Here is a 21,459-nt window from a genome sequence, read left to right as displayed (position 1 = left end):
TATGATTTAAATTTATGATTAAGAAGTGTAATAAGGATGACTATAACCAAATTTAATGATTAATGTGTATAGAAGTGTATTAGGATTATGAGATTAATTAACCTAACCCTAGGATTAGGGTGTAATTAATGTTTAAAAACTTGTATTGATTATAATTAGCATTATATTGTATGTAGATTGTGGTGTTAACACCGTTGGAGGTGATAGATGTAATATTCTAAATTTTAAACTTTGAAATTTTAAGTGTTTGAGGGGGTAAAAGTGTCAAAATAAGAGATTTATGAATTAATGATGCTTTTGGATGACTAATATAGTTTTTGGATAGTTGGACAGCCTTAAAATAGGGTTAAGTCAGAGTTTAAGCTGATCGTGGCATAAAGAGAAACCCAAATATATGAGTCTCTCTGTGCCATGGGTCGCAGCAACGCACCATGCACCATGGCAGATAGACTCAAATTTTGTTAAATCAAGCTCATGATGACAGAACAAAAGAAGAAGGAAAAAGAGAGATCGATGGAAGCTCGACTTGGCTCTATTAAGGCTTCATCTTGAGAGCATTTTAAGCAAGAATCACTAATGGATAAGCTTCTTATACCTTTCCCTCTCCCTCTATGTCAATTTTCTATGATTTTGGGGCTGTTTGAGGTTTGATTTTAGTTTTTCTTGGGTTGTAACTGAACCCATTACCTTAGTTAAGGTCTTGAGAAGTTAAATCAAACTTTTAAACCTATATTTATGAATTTTGTACTGATTTGAAGTTTTTGGTTAGGTTTTGAACAAATCTAAGTGAGATTTGGGAGTTTATAAACAATGTGGGTAAATGAATAATGTTATTAGTGTGTTTGGGTGCTAAATGAAATTAATAAAATATATTGAAAGTGTTGAGGGTGTTGAAGTGAAACTTTGGGTATAGTGAGTACTTAAAATTATGCTAGAAAGGGGTTAACTATAGTGAGAATTGATGTTAAATGTTTAATCTTATAGATTAAATATTGATTGGGCATTAATACGTTAAAACTTTTGTGACAAAATGGTTAAGATAACCAAATTATCTAAACTTATTATTTATGTGTTTGGACAGTTGTGTGTTGTTGCGTAAGTTTATTCAACTATTATTTTCAACTAGTATACTCTTAGCGAAAATGATTATTAATTTAGAAACTTTATGTGAAGTGGAATGGATAACTATGTCTTGCACATTGGTGATTTTAAAAGTTTTATACTAAATCCTATGTTCATATATATATATATATATATATATTTGCAAAATTGTATGATATATGGTGGAAATGATTATTCAAGTGTAATTTACATGTTTATGGCTATGTGTGAAATTGTTGAGCATATGTTTGGCATGATCATTATGAGAGGATGTGAGTTCACCCTACTATTGTTTGGGAACATTGCTTGGAAATTTATATAGTACATTGGCACCGTGGAGGCCCTGGTGCACAGTTATATATTTGTTTAAAAGTTCTAGTACTATTTAAGATAGATTGGGTATACAACATCTTGAGGATTCATGGAAAGGGGAAATATGTGGTCTATAGTGGGCGAAGGGGCCTTTAGCTGAGGCTACCTCCCACAATTGGTAAACATAAGCCTATGTAGTCACATAGATTTAGTTCTATTGAATTATCAGTCCATAGATTCAGTCGGAGGAAATAAAAAAGATATAAGGCCGTGTGCTGATCATGCATATCATTATTATGTAGCCGTACGTGTGTAAACTTGACCTATACAATATATATTTAAATACCACTTCACATACTTAGTAATTATTCTCACACATGAGTAGTTTGTTAGATATTTGGTTACTGAGTTCTCAACTCACCTCGTGGTTATATTTTACAGATGAAGGCCCTAATAAGGGTAAAAGGAAGGAAGGTGATACGGAGAGCTAAGGGACTTGTGTTTTTATAGTCCTCTCACTTTATCTTTGGTTTGTAACGAATATTATCCGATATTGATACCAACATAGGATCTTGTTATGTTTGAGGTCACTTGCAGGAAAAATGATTATAATTGTGGGTATCTAGACCTGGGATAATGCAATTATGATGAAATTGTTGTGAGAAGTCAAAATACTAATACAAGTCATGTTTTTGTGTTATTTATGTGTTGGAATAGCAAAAATGATGTTTAATGTGAATTATTGTAACCCCTCAAATTATGGTAAATTTAGGGTTTTTATGATCAATTCATGTTTGGAGTGTTATTATTGTTGTGTGATTATTCAATCAAGTTGTTTTTAGTCCATTTAAATTAGTACAAGTGGTTTTAAAGTTATTGGCACTAGGTTTATGAGTTTAGACACCCTTGTGGTTGTTTTGAAAGGAAAATGGACCATTTTGTGTCTGGACGTCCAACTTTTAAATGGTAAAAAGTATAGGTATGAGACTAGTATCAATAGCTAGGTGGCTCAAAAAGTTACGTATAGACACTTGAATCACTTAAATTGAACGTTAAATGACAAAACAGTGCACTCCAAAAGTTGGCCAAAGGAGTTATTATGACAACAAGAGTGCGTCGCAATACACTGCACAAAGAGAGACGAAGTCCCTCTATGCCATCCGTCGTTGCAGGTGACTTATGAGCAATGAGGGATGAAGCATTTTGTGGAATTTTTTAAGATATTTCACTGATGCTTTTAAGAAATGCAATTAATTCCTATGCTTCCACTACCTTGTTTAACTTGTTTTTAAATTATAGTTTAAGTTCAAACGTATTTTTAAAAGGGTTTTTTTGAATCCCAATCTTTTAAAATAATTTTTTAAACCCTTGCGCTATAATAATTTTATATAAGAAATTTAATTAATCCTATTTATCATAACAGTGTTTTGTATCTCGTGTTCCATGTATTTAGCAATATTAGGAAAAACATTACAATAGAATGCTTGTCCAGGAAAATTTGCTTGCTAAAAGCAAAGGTAATTTTTATTATTTTGTTATGGTATGTGCTGTGTGATTAATTACATGTGTTTTATGAAATGAATTATTATTATTGGAGAATGTTATGTCCAAAAATGCATCTCTTATTGTTCAAAAATTTGTACTGTTAATGGGATAAAATTATATATATTGTTTGGTATGAGATAAACTATTGTTTGGAAATATGATTAAATTGTTTGGATTTTCTTTTTATTTGAAAAATCTATATACATATCTTACCACGTGGTATGCCCTTATTTGATTATGAGTAGCATTTATAGCTTAAACTAGCTTTCCCTTAGCCAAGTGAGTTAGTGTCGGGCATGGAGTAAGGAGATTCGATTGGGGTCATGTACAAACTTTATTGGAATTGTTTGATTATAATTGTTTAGAACTATGTTTTTATGCCTTATTAAACAATGACATGATTAGCTAAATAGCATGTATTATGACATAATGGTTTTGGTTATTAGGACTTTAATAGCTCATTCCATGTAGTTAACAATTTTACAAGAGTGGGTCAAGAAGGAAAAGCATCGGAGGCATAGTTGTGGTGTGTGAGACACCACCTTGTCTAGAAGGCCTTATGTACTATTAAATAATTAAATGTATATATTGCCAATTATAGAATCTATTTTTTATTTTGAGCATATGAACCTATACTTTTTTTATCAAACTTATATATGGTTGGCATGAGTAAGATTTTGACAGCCATGGGCCATGGCCTTATTTTGTCATACTCAAAGTGTTAGAAGTGTGTTAGGAGTAAAAGATTATATTATGGCAACTTGTGTTGAATATTCATTATAATTATGTTAGGTAGCTTAACTTAACTAATGATTTTGTATGTATAGGGCTAAAGTGACATTTGGTATAAGTTATTTCATGCATTTGCATGGTGGTCAAGTGACTCATACCTTGTTTTTGCCTTTGGCTTTAGTCTGGGGAAGCTTTGTTTAAAAAATTGTTTTTGGCCTCTTAAAGGGTTTTAGTAGATAAAAACTTCATATAGAGGTTTTTTTGTGCCAAACATAGCCAATAGCTAATTTTTGTTATAAGTTTTGTGTGGATATTTGCATCATTCAATTTAGACTTGTGTATAAAAAGTTATGCATTTTTTAAGTTGAAATTACAGTTCATTCTGTCAATATACTAACAAAGCATGTTTTAGTGGGGCATATGACACAGAGTGATGTTAGTCATGGCTAATATTGCTTTGGCCACAACTTGCCTCTATTGTGTCATCCGTTGTGATGTATAATGCTTTGGCTATGATGGATGACCAATATTTTTCAAAAATGCCACTTTGCAAAATTTGATTTTCAGAAATGTCCTTTTAACTCTTCTATCCTTTATAAAATCGTTTTTGGATGATTTAGCCTTTGGGAACCATTCTTCAATAATATTTGAATTTTATTTCAATATTTTGGTTTGAAAACTTTATTTTATATGAGATCTCATTGGTATTTTACTTTAATTAGATAACTTCTATTATCATGGTAGGTTTAAATTACTTAGTTTAATTTTTTTTAACCATGGTAGACTTTTCTTTACAATGGTAGTTTGTTTGAAAATTATTTTATTGTTATGAAAAATACTTTTTCTACATTGTAGTATTTTCTAGGTTGGTTGACTCTTATTTACCATGATAAACTCTGTTCTGCCATGGTAGAAATTTAAAATAATAATTATTGTTCTTTCTAATATGGTAAAATCTTTATTATCATGGTAAAGTTTTGAACTATATCTTTAATTCTTTTTACTATAGTAGGCACTATTCTACCATGGTAAATGCTTAAAAGTTAAGTTTTCGAGATAAGTTCCTTGCTAGATGAGATAAAAGAGTTTAAAAATCAAGCATGTTAAATTTTGGAATCAAAGTCTCATGCTTTGAGGCTCTGTGAATTGTTGATACTTATCAATTATGTGGTAATTGCACACTACATATAATTAGTTGGCAATATACTTCATTAGTATGGTGCTTTCTCCTTGTTTGGCCATCATCGATAGGCATAGTTTTGACTTTTAAGTATATTGTGCATCCGTTAGGAAGGGAGAGAGGATATCAATTAATAATACATATGACCTTAATGAATAGCAATATGGGTCTCAAAATGAACAACCTCAGCCACTATCACAACCCTAATCAACAAATAGTGATGCAGTTCCCATGGAGATAAGGGACATATTGAGGAACCTAAAAGTCTAGGTTTAAAGACCAAGACAAGAAATGGATGAGATGAAGAGACACGTGGTCAACATCAACAGTGAAAGACCAAGATTAGAGAATCTAATTCAATATTTTGCAGTTCACACTGTGAGCCAAGCAAATAAAGGAAGTTCCCACAATAGAACTCTTTACTACCCGACTCCTACTAGTGGGGTTTGCAAGAGGAACTAGCAAGGGTATAGCAGGTTGTAGAGCTAGGGTAAGAAGAGGAGTCTTTTCTAGAAGGTCTAAAGATGGCAAAACTGCTAGAGTGGTAGTCAGGGGTCTCTACAAAAGCTCAACCACATTGCCAAATTCTATGAGGGAAACAAGAATGTCGATACTAACAATAAGCCAACCTATGATAAATGCAGGTGTAGCTAATGGGTTTGTTACATCTGTGAGAGGCTTGGCCATATTGATAAGTTTTTATGGATAATCAAGTCAGGAATGTGAAGAACCCCATTCAATACCCCCATCATATCTGGATATGTCTATGCTCCCTCTCAAAAGATTGTTAGCGCCTCCAACACAACTAAAGGTATGATCAAAACCCTTAATCATTGCATGTGTGCATTGTTCAATTGATATCAATTAATTTTAATAGTATTACCTACTCTCTAAACAATAAGAACTAAATTAATAATTGAGACAAATTTAAAAGATCAAATGGATTAAAATAAATAAATTTAAGGGACTAAATTAATAATCAAGACATAATCTAGGGACTAAGACGAAAGGAATAATTGCATGGCCACGTTGCCATCCAAGTTCAAATTACAAAGGAACGTGGACTCCGACTGTTATCGCTAAAGAAATTCAAAATTAATATAGTACGGAATTTTATAAAAGAGTCGTTCATTTGGCTTCATATCAGAATTTCTTTGGTTCCTCAAATTATGGGAAACATATGTATTGGATGATAAATACATACAAGGCCATGTAAAAAAGTTGAGACCTAAAGGAAAATTATTAGTAAAGTCTGGTATTTGTAATTGCTATAATATCCACTCATCACTTTTTATGAAACAATATATTAAAATTTCATAGTATAATAATTCTAATAAAATATTAAATTAATTCAATGGAGATATGAAAATTAGTGTTGACACAATGCTCCTACTCTATCTTATATATTGGGATAAAATGTGAATATTAACACTAATATGGGGTGGCAATATTTTTTAACGAAAACATATAATTAACACCAATGATATTAGTGATTAATGTAAAAAATTAATAATAATTATATAAATTATAAAAAATATTTTAATAGGTTTAAGGGCATCGTCTTGATTGTCTAAAATGAAAAGTGAGAAAATGAAAAAAAACAAAAAGTAAGACTACGAGAGGGAGGTAGAATAGGCTACCATATTACACATTAATATATTATGAATCTTATTATTGTTTTTATATGTAAATAATATGCTCAACTTAATAATTAATGTTATATTAGGAATGATTGGAGCTTTTTAATAGAAAAAATAATTAATACTTTTTATTCTCTTTGATATGCAATTAAATATATATATATATATATATAAATCACAGGGGTGTTAAGAAATTTTTTGGAACTCTATGACAATTGTCTCACTTGCCTTATGATTCACGCGGCCCAATATATATAAAGATGTTTGATTCCTAATGTCAATATGCCATTTATATAAATATATGAATTACTAAAAGTGGCATCTTTAATAATTACATGAGAAATTCAAAACCTCTAATTAATTTAGCTTTTATAAATATATTAACTATATTGATGAGTAATAGCCATATATAAGAGCATATTTATACATTAAAACTGTAATTTAGAGGAGTACATTATCATACAAATTGAAATATCTGATCAAAATATTTAAAAATTTATAATTCCAATTATCAACAAGATCCATCCCAAAAATGCACATACATCATAATTTTAATTTATTTCGTTAGACTAAGTTGGTAATCTAATATAATAATCCAAAATGTGATTATGTGAATGTGTCTTAATAAAAGCTTTTCAATCCAAGGGTATTGAATTATTGATAAATGGCGATTAAGCTCTCAAAATGATTTGATAATTTCTTTCATTGTCTAAAGTAATAATTAAGAATAATACAACGAGTTGAGACTCTCATTAAGTCACATAGAGATAGTTTAAATAAATGCATACATGCACTAGTCTGTATTTATCTATGCATATATGATATATTTGTGTGTGTATAAATAATGTAAACTATTTTCTTGAAAAAATCACACTGCCAGTATAAGACATTTTTTTTTTTTTTTTTTTTGCGCCAAAAGCGTAATATATTAGTTACGTGGCCTATCTCAGATTGTACCATATTATTTAATTAGCTTCGAATATTAACTATTTGAGAAAGTTGATAGTTGATGCATGGTAGTCCACTCGCTGTGTGCAAAACAATTTAATTAAAAATTAATAATTTTTTCAAAATAATAATTTAATAATTAAAAATAATAGTTATACTATATATGACTAAAATTGTAATATCATAAGTACATTCATCAGCATTTTGTTTTTGAAATATACTATATATGACTAAGATTGTAATATTATTAGTAGATTCATCAGCATTTTATGATTGAAAAATTATATTAAACGAATTGATATGGTATTTTATATAAATATACTCTTCATACCTCATTTCAATTATTAAAATACTACATCTCTAATAAGCTTTTAAGTTCAAATATTTTTTTTATTTACTTTAAAGATGCAAAGTTACAAAATTTATATACCCTTTATGCAATTTCAAAGTGCAATATAATGTAGTTCGGCCACTGCATGGCTCTATATATATATATATATGCATGTATATGTGTGTAATTAATACTAACTATAGTATGAAACAAGACTTTGAATAACTTAATCTATGATAAAAGTATGATTAACAATATAACTGAGATTAATTGCTATCGTTAACATGTTGCATTGCCTAATAGTATATATGAAGAGTTGTGAGTAGTGACTCTCATTTAATTTCAATAACTGCATGCGCAATGATCTATATTTATACATTTATATAAAATTATAAAAACATACGTTATTAATAAATCATCAACAAGTCAACAACATGACTTATTTTAGACTTGGTCCACAATTTAATTATTAAATCTATCTTAGATATATTTGAAAGAAAATCGATCTTAGATGGTGAATTCATGCATTGCATGAAATCTTATATAGTAAAATTTATCATTTGTAACCAGTTAAAAATATTGCTCCACACATACAGACAATGCACGTACTTCATTCGTATGAAAAGTTATTACTAGTTATTAGTCCAAAACGGGAAAAAAAAAATATTAGTTATTTTTTAATTAATTTTTATCTCAACTTTTAAATTATATATTTCTTAAAAATGGAAAGTAAAATTATACATTTCTCAAAATGAGAGTAAAATGATTATTTCTTTATAACGAGAATCACTTTATCTGACAAGATAAATTTTTCTGTATTGAATTTAAATGTAATTCTCTTTTTTTTTTTTTTTAAGGCGAAAGGCAGAGATGAACAACGGTTTGTTTGCTTGAAGGAAGAACCATAACCTGCTGCCTCAAAAATCACGAGGATCTACGAAAATTGCGGGGGAAGAAGAGAATGAACCAGACGCGATCCAATCCTCACGCTTGTCTTGCTCCTCCTCCTCCTCGCCGCCGCCGCGACCGTCGTCGTCTTCTTCTTCTTCAGCTTGAAGCCTCTTGATGCACCACATGTCTTCCCCCGAGAACCGCTTCCAGTGGGACCCCCTCCCTCGCTGGGTCCCACACCCCGAGCTCCCCCACCACGGCCCCACACCCTCCGTCATCATCCTTCCCCATATTATGCACAAAGTGACACACCGACCTCATCAGCTCCGTCCCTTTCTCGCCTTCCATGTGTAGTCCGTACATCACGTAAACCCCAAATGGCCTGAACACGTCTGGGAATGACGGAATCCTCAGGCATGGCAGCCACGTGTCCAGCACTCTCGTTCCCACGCAAAAGCTCGCTTCCATCCCGAAACCCCCTTCACTTGCAGTTTGAATACTTTTTTCGTGTCCCACACGCTCGTGATCGCGTATTTCGGCGGCGGAATCCCCGTTTCCGGGTCCCATTCCGGCAGGGTTTCCTTCGGAACGGCCATGAATGTGCCCAGATTTAGTTGGTTGCATAGAATTGAATCTATGTCCTTTGGGTAGAATTCTGCATTGGCGAAGATATGGTTGTAGATTGATGCTGCGGTGGACGGAGCAAGGCGGATCACGGCGATGCTGGAGTTTATGGGCTTGTGGTGAGCGTGAACGGGTTGGACCAGCATGGTTAGGGTTCTGAACTTCGAGTAGCCGCATTTCTTGGTGAATAAATTTACTGATGCTTCGTTCGCGCAATCTGTTGCCATGTATGCATATTCAGCCCCTTGTTTTTTGCACCACTCTTCTAAATGTGAGATTAGCTTTGTGCCAATGCCGAGTCCCCTGCACTTGCCATGTGTTAGTTTTAATTGATTATATGGTTAAAAGCAATCCAACAGGAATTAGAATGGAGGGCAAGAATTTTAGGGATGATTCGAACTTAATATAAAAGAAGACATTAGTGGACCATGCTGTCTGGAAGAAGAACTTAATACCAGCTTCAGTGAAATAGTTTAAAATAAAAAAGAATAAGTCATCCCATCTAATTTCTAGTTTCTTAGTAAAGTACCTTTAGTGGATACATGTGTCAATGACAGGCTAGCTTGCCTATGCTTTTTCACCTTTCCTTGATACGAGGAACACCAGCTTCTTTTTTTTTTTTTTTTTTGGTCTTTAAGAATATAATCGCCCACTACTTCCTTCTCTGATTTTTCGGTCTCACTTGTGTTTTAAAGGTCAGGATTGGATTAGAACTAATAAAGCATATGTCAACTGGAGACGGAAAAAGATAAAAATTGGAAAACAAAATTATCAACTTTTATTTGTTTAACTTTTACTGTGCTGAGTAGTGACCGATGTGGAAGAGGAAAAGAACAAAAATGATGTTACTGTATCTTGCTTGTTTCTGGCATTTATCAGAAACGCATGCACAATAAACTCCCTAGGGAATAACCAAGGGTAGTGAGAATCACGTTTCTTTTGTTTTCCTTCTGATGCTTTCTGCAATGTGCTATGAAGAAAATCCATGGAAGCAAACCAAAGACATGAGAGAGTAGAATAGAACCTGCGTGCGGAGGAGACCCTAAGCCCCAAAAGATAAGCCAGCTTTACATAAACTGAACACCCTCTGGTGACAGTTTTCAGACACCCTCTGATCACCCCAGCGACTTCTCCTCCTTCGCCATATTCAGCAACCTGGTTGGAACAAATATCAAATCAACCCAAAACCAAACAGTTCTTCATATAATGTCTTATTCAAGCATTGGAACAATGGTTTCAATTCAAAACTATGAAATGAGAAACTATTGTAACGATTAAGAAATTCCAGCAACACACCAGGTTGTATGATCATATGTTGCAGAATTTAGCAGAAAGTCTCAAATAGAATATTGGCTGACGTAGAATTAATAGTTACCAGCATGATATGGATGGGAAGATGACGGATGCGGCATATGGGATCACCCATGAGGTCAGTGACCAGAGACATATTTTCTCCTTGACCGACCTCACAAAGCTTCTCCATTTTTTCTACTTCCAGCTTATGTCTGTCCTCTTCATATTCTCTGATCACTACCAACGGAGCCATCGTCTCCAATGGGTTTTTTTCTTGCCAGCTATCTGCTGTAATCTTCAGAGACATGGTAGATTAATATCAGCAAGCAAGAGGAAAGAAGATTAAGAAACTCCTGGCCTCTTCTGGGTTGAGCTAGCTCTGCAAGCTTCAATTTTCACCTCTTATCTATCTGTCTGTCTCTCTCTCTATATGTACACACACACATCTGAAGCCCTGTGACTGCTGACGTGGCGACTCCCCAAATTTCAGTAGACCTTTTTCTTTTTGTGAAAAAAAAAGAGAAATAAAAGTAATATAAACTTCCACTCTCTTGTTTCTATCACGCATTACATCATGCTCAAATCTTCTCTTGTATATGTGCGTGATCCAATACTTCATGTCCATATCCAAAAGATGATCTGTAGAACCTACATACTTTTTTCAAAAGATGATAGACTAGATATTATTTCAATTAGTGTTGACATTATAAGGTATTTAGTCCAACATTATATGACACAGGTTAAGGGAGTAGTAACAAAGAAGTTCGAGGCACACGGTCTTCTTATTCATATTGTGTAATGTCCACAAGGGGATAACGATAACTTTATAATGAGAGCAACAGTGACAGCTGAAGCAGTTTAAGGTAATGTTTATCTGCAGTAAAGTGGCCTAAATGTGCATTAATTGTTGTTCCTTCCTGATAAATGTAGTTATCACTATCTAAAAGCTGAAGTCTAGAAATTTCTTAAAGATTCGACATGAGAGAAACATTTGTTAAAGTTTTTTTTTAGAAGGTAAATCTTGTCAGTCCAGAAGACTATTAGTTTTCGGCATGTGGTTTGAATCTAGAAATTCTCACACGTTATTCAAACTCTAGCTAACCGATATTCCGTTTCTGTGTTCCTCTTTGGTTAAAATTTCTCTATCAGTTGTTGCAAGAAGGTTGTGGGTCACTTACTGTTATTTAGAATCATGATGGCAAAAGTGTTTGATGCTCCCAGCTGCTTGAAAACCAGTGGTCTCAGCCTTAGAGAAACAAACCCCTTATCATATTAAGTCTCCTTTCACCAATTATTGGGGGAGGTTGGATGAAAATAAAGCCTTTCACCACGTTTTCGGTGAACATGTGGGATGCAACTGTGAAGGTCAAGGAGGTGTTAATAGCCATCATCATATGCACACATTTAGATGCTTTTTTCAATTGTTCCTGTACTATTCTTTCGTTTGTTTATGTTTTAAAGAATGATGCCAAATTTTATTAAAAACAAGTGTTAGATGGCTGGGTACACCCCTGGTAGCTTCACCCTGACGCATATTTTATTAGCTGATTTGTCGAGTTCCTAAATTGGGAGGGTCTCTGCTCTTTATATCTGCTAAATCGTGGTCCAAATGTACTAGAGCTTACCCGTTCAGGAAAGGAAAATTTAATCTAGAATTTTGGACAATTTGAGACCTATCATTGGGAATACTTGCTACAAATGGTACGTACAAATGGTGCGTAGACAAAATAATAGATCTTTCGACATCAGAAAACAGAACCCCATGCAGATGAAAGTTGTGGTGATTATACCCGCATATTAACTTATTTGAAAAGTCAGAGACGCTGGTGTAGGAAATCTGATTTTCCAATTTAATATAAAGCTTTTTATGGATCAAACGTTGCCACATTATACCGTGAAAATCATCAAGCTCTGTAATTTTGGTAAGATGGCTCGTTTCTCTCTCTACAATCTTTCTAAGTGATGCTTGTTTGCATCCTGTTTGTTTGCAAGGACTTCGGCGCATGGAAACTCGAGTGAATAGTGAACATAAAGTCATAAACTGAGACTTGTAATCATCAAAGCCACGTATCTTGAGGTTTTAATGCCAAATCTTTTGCAGGATTTTGGTGCCCTAGATTAAAGGGGAGATGATGTGACTGCATTAATTGGGAGAAGGATTGCATAGGAGCTTTCTGCCAAGCTTTTGGTGCAGAGTTTCCCTTTCTAAAGATGAAGTCCTGAAAAAGGGATCGCATTTTCTTACATCTGGCTCTTCTTCTGCAAGGAAAGTAAGAACTTTTCCATATTTCTTGAATTGAGGGGATCAATTGAGCAAAATAAAATGGTATGTCATCAAGTACAGCTAAATATTAGATTCAGATGACGTGATTTGATTCTAGGATAGCCTCTTTGAATTTACATTTTTCCTTCTGGGACGACTTCTTCTTCTTCTTCTTTTTTTTTTTAAAATCAAATCTAATGACTATGAAAGCAATTCAAATTACCTGGTACCATTTCTTCCGTCTTTATTTCCCATTGTGCCCTGAGTTAGATTTCCAACTTATCAATTAATCTTCTATTCTTTCTGTTTCAGTGTTTTGCTCGTTTATTTAATAATCGTATGTGTCATCGATGGTAACTAATTGGTGACAGGTCACATCTGCAAATAGCAAATAGATATATTCTGATCTCTGATATCAGTGACTGAATTACACTGACTATATTCCTGTGTCCGTTGACTAATATATATATATATAAACAAAAAACAAAACAAAGAGAAGAGATAAAAATCTTTTTATATTATGCCGTCTTTTATGAATCTAAGAATGATGATAAATTAATATGGGGCACGCTGTGGAAGGGGAATGTATAGGAATTTGTTCATATTCCTTCAAATGTTCACTTCACATTGTAAAATTTCCATGTTTTATGTGTCCCTATGGTTTAGGATTGAGTTCAGAAATTCAAAAGAAGCATTTAATTTAGTTCTTTGGAATTGCCCGTGAAATTAATTTAAACATGCTCCTATGGTTGAATCTTTCACTAGCTAGCATGTCAGTGAAATTTCACATGATAAAGATCTTGACATAAAACGATCAATTCTATGCTTAGAATGGTAGATTCTTATATGAGAAAATCTTGAACACATTATTGTAGTAATTCATTGTCCTAAGAGTTATTTGATATCTATTAATTATTCATAATTAATTTGTGTTTATCTGTCTCTCCTTCGAACAGCTACTTTAACTCTGATCCTCCCACAAAAAAAAAAAAAAAAACACACTCACACACACACACACACACACAAAAACGCACGCACGCACACTTAACAGAGAATCTCTGATCCTGTCAAAACCATGGGCATTCATTGGTCAATTGCAATAGACTATGATGGAGAATCTCTCTGTGTGCTCACATGTGCCTCGAATGGGACTACTTCTAATAGAGAAGGATGCCTATGCGCAATTCACAAAAAAAAATGTTTGATAAGAAGATAGAAGAAGGAAGTTGAAAGAGGGGGGATGCATGTTCCAGGAATGTGCTAGCACTTCATAAAAGTAACATTGCAAATTAGAGATAGGTGTTGAATTGTGGTTCTCTTTGAGCACATTAATGAAACCTCATGGAATTATTTGTTGAGATTAAAGAAAGTTGGCTCTTTTTCTTTTTATTTTTGGCGTTTGGCATCACATGAACAAGGTGGTCCATCACCTCAAAAGAATGGATATTAATGCTGCTTAACCTCAAATCATTATACTAACCATTCATGTTAAAGTATTCACATGATTATTGCATTAGATGAATTTGATCAATATCAAGTGTACCCTCGAAGAATAAAAATAAAGTAGGTGTTGAGTAAATTTATGTGGGCATGCATACCGACAAAGATTAAACAATTTCTTCTAAAGCAAATTACCAAACACCTTAAAATCATTATAATGGTCTTTATCATCCCAAAATACAAATATTAAAAGAAATAAAAAGTTATGAGTATCTCAAATCAAATGGTTTCTGTTTACTTGACGAATCCAGATGCAATGTATGCTATTTGGATGAACTATTGGTGTAATGAAAAAAATACACTTCAAATTAGCGGACCCGCAAGTTTAGAATTCTCTTCTGCCAGATTATCTAATCTTGTTTGTTTTATAGTTTTCTTCTTTATTTATTTTAGCATGATATATATATATATATATATATAATTAGTTTGTGAATATTAAATAAAACTTTCAGTTTTTCAAATTTGTCTTTTTTATTAATTTAATCTCTCAAATTTAATTTTTAGCAATTTACTTCCTTAAGTTTGCCTTAATTATGATTTGGTTCTTATTATTTAAAGAAAATGTAAAATTATTAAAATTTACTAACATAAATTAGAAATTATTAATAGTAGTCATGTAAATTAATAAAAAAAAGTGTAATTATTTAAATAGAAAAAAACATACTCAAAATGTTTGTTTTTTTAAAGAACAAAATGTAGCACAAGGGATTAGATTGATAAAAAGTAAACTAATTTGAAACTTAACTTATTTTCATTTAGTTACATATAAATATGTTCTCATTTAGGTACATATATGTGTGTATCAAGTCATCAATGTACTTTACACATAAAATTAATGTGTTTCAACAATAAAAGAATCAACATGACAATTAAAAAAACACGAGATTAAAATTGATAAAAATTAAATTTAAAGTATCAAATTGATAATTGAGATAAATTTAAAAGATAAAAAGTTTCATTATCTTTAAATAAAATTATGCTTTGATTAGTTATGATACACTAGCATACATTCATAAGAAAGAGCCCGAAAGTGTTTATTATATTAAGCGAACAGCGAGCATCCACAAATAGTTTGCCTTTGTTGTTATCAATAAGCTAAAATGTTAGTAAAGCAAAACTGTACTATATACGTTACACACTCTCTCTCTCTCCCTCTTAAAAACAATTTCCTTTTCCTTTTGTGTGTTTTTTTTTTATTGTGCTATACTTTTAAACAAGTTCCTAAAAAATAAGAAGTATGTTAAAGTGAGCCTTTGATTAAGTAAAAATTTATGAGATTTTCTCTTCCAAATATTTAAAATGAGGAGGAGGAGGAGCATATTCATATGGAATTGTTTGCTTCGACTCTTATATTTTTATATATATATATATATATATATAATTAAATGATATCAGGTGATGTTGGATCAAATTTCAGTGTTATTGGTCCTCATTGAAGGCTGACTTTTATATTCTTTTATAAAGAAATTAGTAGTTATGACATCACCAATAAACTCTTGATAGGTATAAAAGCTAAATTCACAGCCTTAAAACGATTAAGGATTAAAATTAGATTCCACAATAAAAATAACTATTAAGGATTATTTGGCACTACTTAATTAGTGTTGCCCCAATAAATTCTAATAGGTTCAAAGACTGAGTTTATTACTTTAAAATGACAACAAACTCAAATTCCGCAGTAGATGTAATTATTAAAGATTATTTTGTACTTTTTCAAGAGTTTTTTTCCCCCTGCCTGATGCAATAATAAATGTATTTGAAAGTTAAAATTTTTCGTGTCAATTTGCTGAATCTAAAATCGAGAAATCAACAATTCTCAAGTTATTTGTCCTTCTATAAGTAAACATTTTATTATCCTTTAGCACTTTGAAGGTACCTCAAAACCTCTTTTCATAAATTTTTATCACTTTGAAATCTTTCCAACATACCCACCGCAAAAAGTGTATCAAGTTTTCAACAAAATCTGTATGCTTGTAACAAATATATTAATATTTGTTACCAACTATATGGTATTTAGTACTATCAATTGATCCAAATTTGAGCATTGTGAAATTTAAATATAGGTAATTATCTCAATGTAATTTTTTTTGTAATTGAGAAGGTTCAAAATCTTATTTATTTTAAATGCGTGAATATTTCAAAAAGATATAAACCCCACATTGCTCGAAGAGTCTTAACTCTTTTTAGAGGTCTGCGCTAAGCTCTTGGTATTGTGTGTTTTATGTAACTGGAGTTAAATAATTCATCCAGAGTTTATATGATTCATGTGATAAATATGGCTCATGAAATTGTTAAAATATGTGAATTCGAATCTTATTTTTTATATGGAAAATTTGTGGATAATTTGATTTTGAAATTAATCTCTATACTTTTACTTGATTTTAAAATCAGTCCTTGTATTTATATGTGAATTTTAGTCTCCATACTTTTACTTAGTTTAAAAATTAGTCCTTGTATTTCAAATTCTTTTACACCGCTCCTTAAAAAAGGTAGGCGTGGCTAACATTAATTGATGTGTCATATGAGTTAGCAACATATGAGATGAAATTAGAGAAATTCTTTGGATGTCATTTATACATTATCTAATACAAATATATCATGCCTAATTCATTTAATATTATGTCTTATCCCGCATTTATGTCACTTTAAATTATTGTAATTTCTTGCACTCTCTTTTTTCCTCATATAATGATGCTATATAAAGAAAATGTAAAAAAATTAAAGAGGCCAGTTCAATCACCTCAACCAGTTCAATTACTTGTTTTCAATACCTACAAAAAAAAGACGCTGGTAAAAAAAAAAATATACGTACAAAAAAAGATGAGAGCCAACTACCCATATTGCCATCTCCAGAAATGTGAATTTGGGCTCATGGCCAGAGTTACATAAAGTTATTGGGCTTAGATATGGGCCCCCGATTGAGGTGATTTAAGCATAGACTATGGTCGCCCCGTTTACGTGCTCTCTCTCTCTGTCTCGAAGGAACGCTAGAATCCGGAAAAGGAGGATCTCGTTGAGCCGAAAGCTGAGCTCAAACTTTCCGGGCAAGTGAAGCGGAAGGCAGAGTGAAAGGTCAATGGGTATTGCGGCGGCTATTGGAATACTCTCACCGTTTCCGTTCTACTTCTGGCTGTGGACTTGGCCTCAGTCGTGGGTCGACCTTTGTGGTAAAGGGCAAGACCCATCTAAAGTGATGGCCCATTTAGCTCATTTCTTCAAGTTGGTTCAGTTCATCTCCCTCTTCTCTGTTTCTTCCTTCCATTGGCCTCCTCCTCTCTATTTCTGGCCACTTTTTGCGTTTGGCCAGTTCCTCAACTTCAAGTTAGTCCACTCTTTCTTCTTTCTCTATGCCTGCGTGCTTGCGTATGTTTGCTTACTTTTTTGCTTATTTTGGAGGTTGTTAAACATTGATTGGACTGTACCGGGTTTTGCTGAATGGTGCTCTAGATCTGATAATGGCATTTGTGGATTTGTTGCCATGAGACTGAACTTTGTAAGTAGTGTTGTTTAGTGGATGTGAGGGGAGTTTCAACTTTCAAGGCTTGGTTTTTGCATCGTCTTCTTGTTGTAGAAGTAGTAATGGTAGTGATTTTTGACGCAAAATGAGCTCTCTCGTGAAAAGCACGAATAATATAAACAGTACAGGGATTGAGGAGCGTATTATAATATCCCTGAAGAGTTGAAAGAAAATGTTTTTTAAGAGTTGAAATGAAATAAGTTCGCTGCTATTTTGTAGTTGAGATGTATTAAAGGGATTTCTGGTTGTGAGCTCTACCTTCATGTTTGTTCCTCAGCAGAAAGAAAACATGTTTTACACAATATAATGAATTCATTTGCTTTAGCCAACTGTGTTTATGGCAAAAGAGCAGCTATCGTACCTTCGTTGGGTTCCTGTATAGGAAGTGTTAGGTCTATGGTATGCAGTTAACTTCACTTAATTGGGTGTATGAGATTCTGATATTGCCAGTATCTACTTTCAGAATTGAGTGTCACATATGGGCTTGATGGCTATGCATTAGATTGATTAAGAAAAAACAGTATTAGCAAAACAAATTACTGGCATTGTTCTTTGACCGAGTTTAGGCAGCAATAATACTTTCATAGTTTCAAACCCAATAATCTGAGCCCTATCAACTGAAAAGGTTTAAGCATTGATGGATTGAATTCTTTTAATGATTTTTTCAAGACCTATATTGGCTTCGAAATGTGGATGGAACCCCTGAGATTCCCGGTACTGAGGGATCATCCATTAGCAGTAAAGTAGTTGTGAAGGACTGGTATTTTTGACATGTTCGTAGTGTCCCAAACTGCACTGGTTACTTTGTTTGATCTCACATTAAAGTATGAACTTGCTCTTGTCAAATAAATAAGTAATAAAAAGGTGTGAACTATACTAGAAGATTATGATTGTTTGAAGGAACCTTTTGAAGCAGTCTGACGATGATAATGGACTGGTTATGATTGTGTAATTTATCATAAGCCCTGGTAGATGTTGAAAACTTGACTCTGATTCCATACAAAGTTGATATTTCCTCAGGTGATTTCCTGCTTTGAATCATGCTACTACCATAATCTATTTTTGTGAATATGATATCGAAATTGAATCAATGAGTAACTAAATAATGCAAGACCTGGAGTTGAAACTTTCCAAAGAGAATCACATGCTATGATGTTGACACGTCCAAATTCTGTGTTCCTGAGTGTAGAATACTAGGGGCTTAAAATTAAACAAAGGTTGGTTTAGTTGATACTTGGTAAGGATTTGGCCCATAACCTACAAAGTCTGGGATCAAATTCAACTGCCAATATGAGATCTTTTTGGTAGGCGATTTGTAACTATAAGTATCCCTATAAATGTTCTAAGCTTAAAGGTATGCCTTAATCCTAGAAAGCTTCCGGACCTGACTCACCTATTTTTTTTAAAAAAAAAAAATCAATTATTTGGCTGTAAACCAAGCACATTCCAGATTCCAAAACACCCAAAAAAGTACCTGTGTGTGATTTATAAAGAAGCTAAGTGGGAATATCATTATTCAGATAGAATGATGTACTGTCTCATGTATTATTCAATCCTTTGCTTCCATCTTTTTCTCTGAGGTCTTGATTTGCTGAGTTACTTCATGTGCTTTACTAGGGATGTAACGTAATGTTCCTGGAGCTGTTGCTTCTGTTCTATGATTGTGTATAAAAATGGTGAACTTGTCAAATCACAGGGTTTATCGGCTGCTTGGTGAGGCTGGAACATACTATGGTGTTCGCTTTGGTAAAGACATTCCCTGGGTAACAGAATTCCCATTTGGTGTCATCAAAGATCCTCAATATGTTGGCAGCATTTTGAGCCTTCTTGCATGTCTCTCTTGGGTTCCATTTCAATATATTCTCCTCTGGCTTTTAGGATACGTGTTTATGATTCTAGTGGAGTCTAAGGAAGATCCATCCACTCGTGCCAAGCCACTCCTTTGACATTTTTTTCCCCTCTCTTCTCTGTTTAGATGACATTTCTATTCTGATAAACATGATTATTGATAATAAACTTGCGTATTTGGTGAGTTTCCATGGTGCTGTTTCTGATAAACTGCTTTTGATGTTTCTGCAAATTTGCTACTCTCTTATGCCTGTTTATTTCAATTATGTCCAAAGTGTTGTAGCTTTAGCATGTGTGCAAAAAGGTGAAGTCTCACATTGTTCAAGATCATGGAAGACGTAGTGTATATTGACTAAAATGAGAACTTGAGCAAGTAAATAGGCCGAGAAGAGGACCATGCACAATAATAGGCCAATGCAGTTGAAGTCCGACAATTTTCACCCCACTTACCGAAACCAATTCCACCATATTTCAGTGCAGGATTGAATTATATAACTCTTGCAAGTTGCAGAGTCTGTTATTATGATTCTGTTTAAATATGAACAATCCAAACAGTCCCAAAATGTTCATGGAAGATTGGATTTGTAGGTTGAAGTTCTGGGTTGGCTCATCATGTTTTCATAGGACTGTAAAAGTTTCTGCTTTCTAAGTATGTCAGTCATGATTCATAAAGTTACAATGCACAGCTTCACAACTATGGCAACTTGAAATGATTCAACGAAACATGAAAATCAATTAGAAGTGGGAAAACATATTCAACTCTCAGACCTCTTCAAGACTTCAACGTTAAAGTTAAGCATGATATTCCAATGAAATGGACAGTAAACTAAAGAGATGGAGATAACACATCGAGGAATAGGAAGGTAAGAAGTCATTGATGCAAACGAAAGGAAATAAATTTAAGAAAAAACAACAGTTAGATCTCAAAATATTAAATTAATAACAATTACATCATTGAGAAATTTAAAAAAAAATGAATTGAAAATATCCACATAGATACAAACACAAATTCTAGTTACATTTAAAGCTTAAATATTTAAAATTGAAACTCTAAAATTTGTAATTCTTTAAATTGATATTTTTGACTCAATTTTTAAAAATTTTGTTAAAAATCTAACTTCGTTCAATATTTTAGAATCTAATTATCATTCTTGTTAAATTGAACAACCCTTGTGCTTGGATCCTTCTCTCGCGTGGCCATGTCAGATCTTCTTGGCATTACTGTGAACATCTAATCTTGAGCTGGAATTATGAAGTTGAGGATCTAATTAATCAAGAATGAAGCATACTTGGAAAAAAAAAAAAAAGAGTGCTGGTACTTCAGTGAACACTAAAACATTGTTTAATTAGAGAATGAGTGGAAATGGAGGGAATCATTATTATTGCTGGAGGAATGAAGATTGAAATTGAAAGTTACGTGACTTGTTTGGAAAAGAAAGGAAAGTTTCGGGAGAATGAAAAGGAAAATAATTTCGACTCAGTTTAGTTAAAATTAATTGCTATACACATAGGAAGTGAGTAAAGAAAGACCTCCAGATATGGTGATTGGTGATAATAATTAAGATTACATAACTGTCTTTGAAACACCATCTAAGCAAAGTTCATACTGCGTATGGCAACTTCAGCATTCTGATTAAGCGCTGAGTTTTGATTCTCTGCAGTATTAGTAGTAGGCTATGTTTTAAAAAGATCTACATCTTGATTCTGCTTATTGCAATTCAACCGGTTTTAACA

General features: G+C 32.9%; 1 protein-coding gene and 1 pseudogene across 2 annotated transcripts; one reads left to right on the top strand and one right to left on the bottom strand.

Annotated features, from left to right (window-relative positions):
- Positions 1-8,706: 8,706 nt before the first annotated feature.
- Positions 8,707-10,915, bottom strand: LOC129289281 (probable N-acetyltransferase HLS1; annotated as a pseudogene).
- A 6,394-nt stretch (positions 10,916-17,309) lies between these two features.
- Positions 17,310-19,912, top strand: LOC129288705 (phosphatidyl-N-methylethanolamine N-methyltransferase). 2 transcript variants are annotated; one of them, XM_054925428.1, is made up of 3 exons: positions 17,310-17,681; positions 17,757-17,853; positions 19,574-19,715. In XM_054925428.1, the coding sequence occupies exons 1-3, from the start codon at positions 17,437-17,439 to the stop codon at positions 19,592-19,594; spliced, it is 363 nt and encodes a 120-aa protein (XP_054781403.1). In that variant the 5' UTR covers positions 17,310-17,436; the 3' UTR covers positions 19,595-19,715. The 2 variants fall into 2 exon arrangements, with proteins under 2 accessions (XP_054781403.1, XP_054781401.1); XM_054925426.1 differs by lacking the exon at positions 17,757-17,853 and having other exon boundaries at positions 17,318-17,681; positions 19,574-19,912.
- The last annotated feature ends 1,547 nt before the right edge of the window (positions 19,913-21,459 follow it).

This window comes from Prosopis cineraria, unplaced genomic scaffold, assembly GCF_029017545.1.
Source record: "Prosopis cineraria cultivar Desert tree isolate PC_DT_omini unplaced genomic scaffold, ASM2901754v1 PC12, whole genome shotgun sequence".
In the NCBI taxonomy this organism is placed as follows: Eukaryota; Viridiplantae; Streptophyta; class Magnoliopsida; order Fabales; family Fabaceae; genus Prosopis; species Prosopis cineraria.
The sequence above is the reverse complement of the archived record's forward strand: the minus strand, read 5'-3'. Positions and strand labels throughout refer to the sequence as shown.

Excerpts from the sequence above, each read along its gene's own strand:
- LOC129288705 (XM_054925426.1), top strand. The coding sequence starts at position 17,437 with ATGGGTATTGCGGCGGCTATTGGAATACTCTCACCGTTTCCGTTCTAC. Across the intron at positions 17,682-19,573 it reads GGCCAGTTCCTCAACTTCAA|GGTTTATCGGCTGCTTGGTG; the intron begins GTTAGTCCACTC and ends GTCAAATCACAG.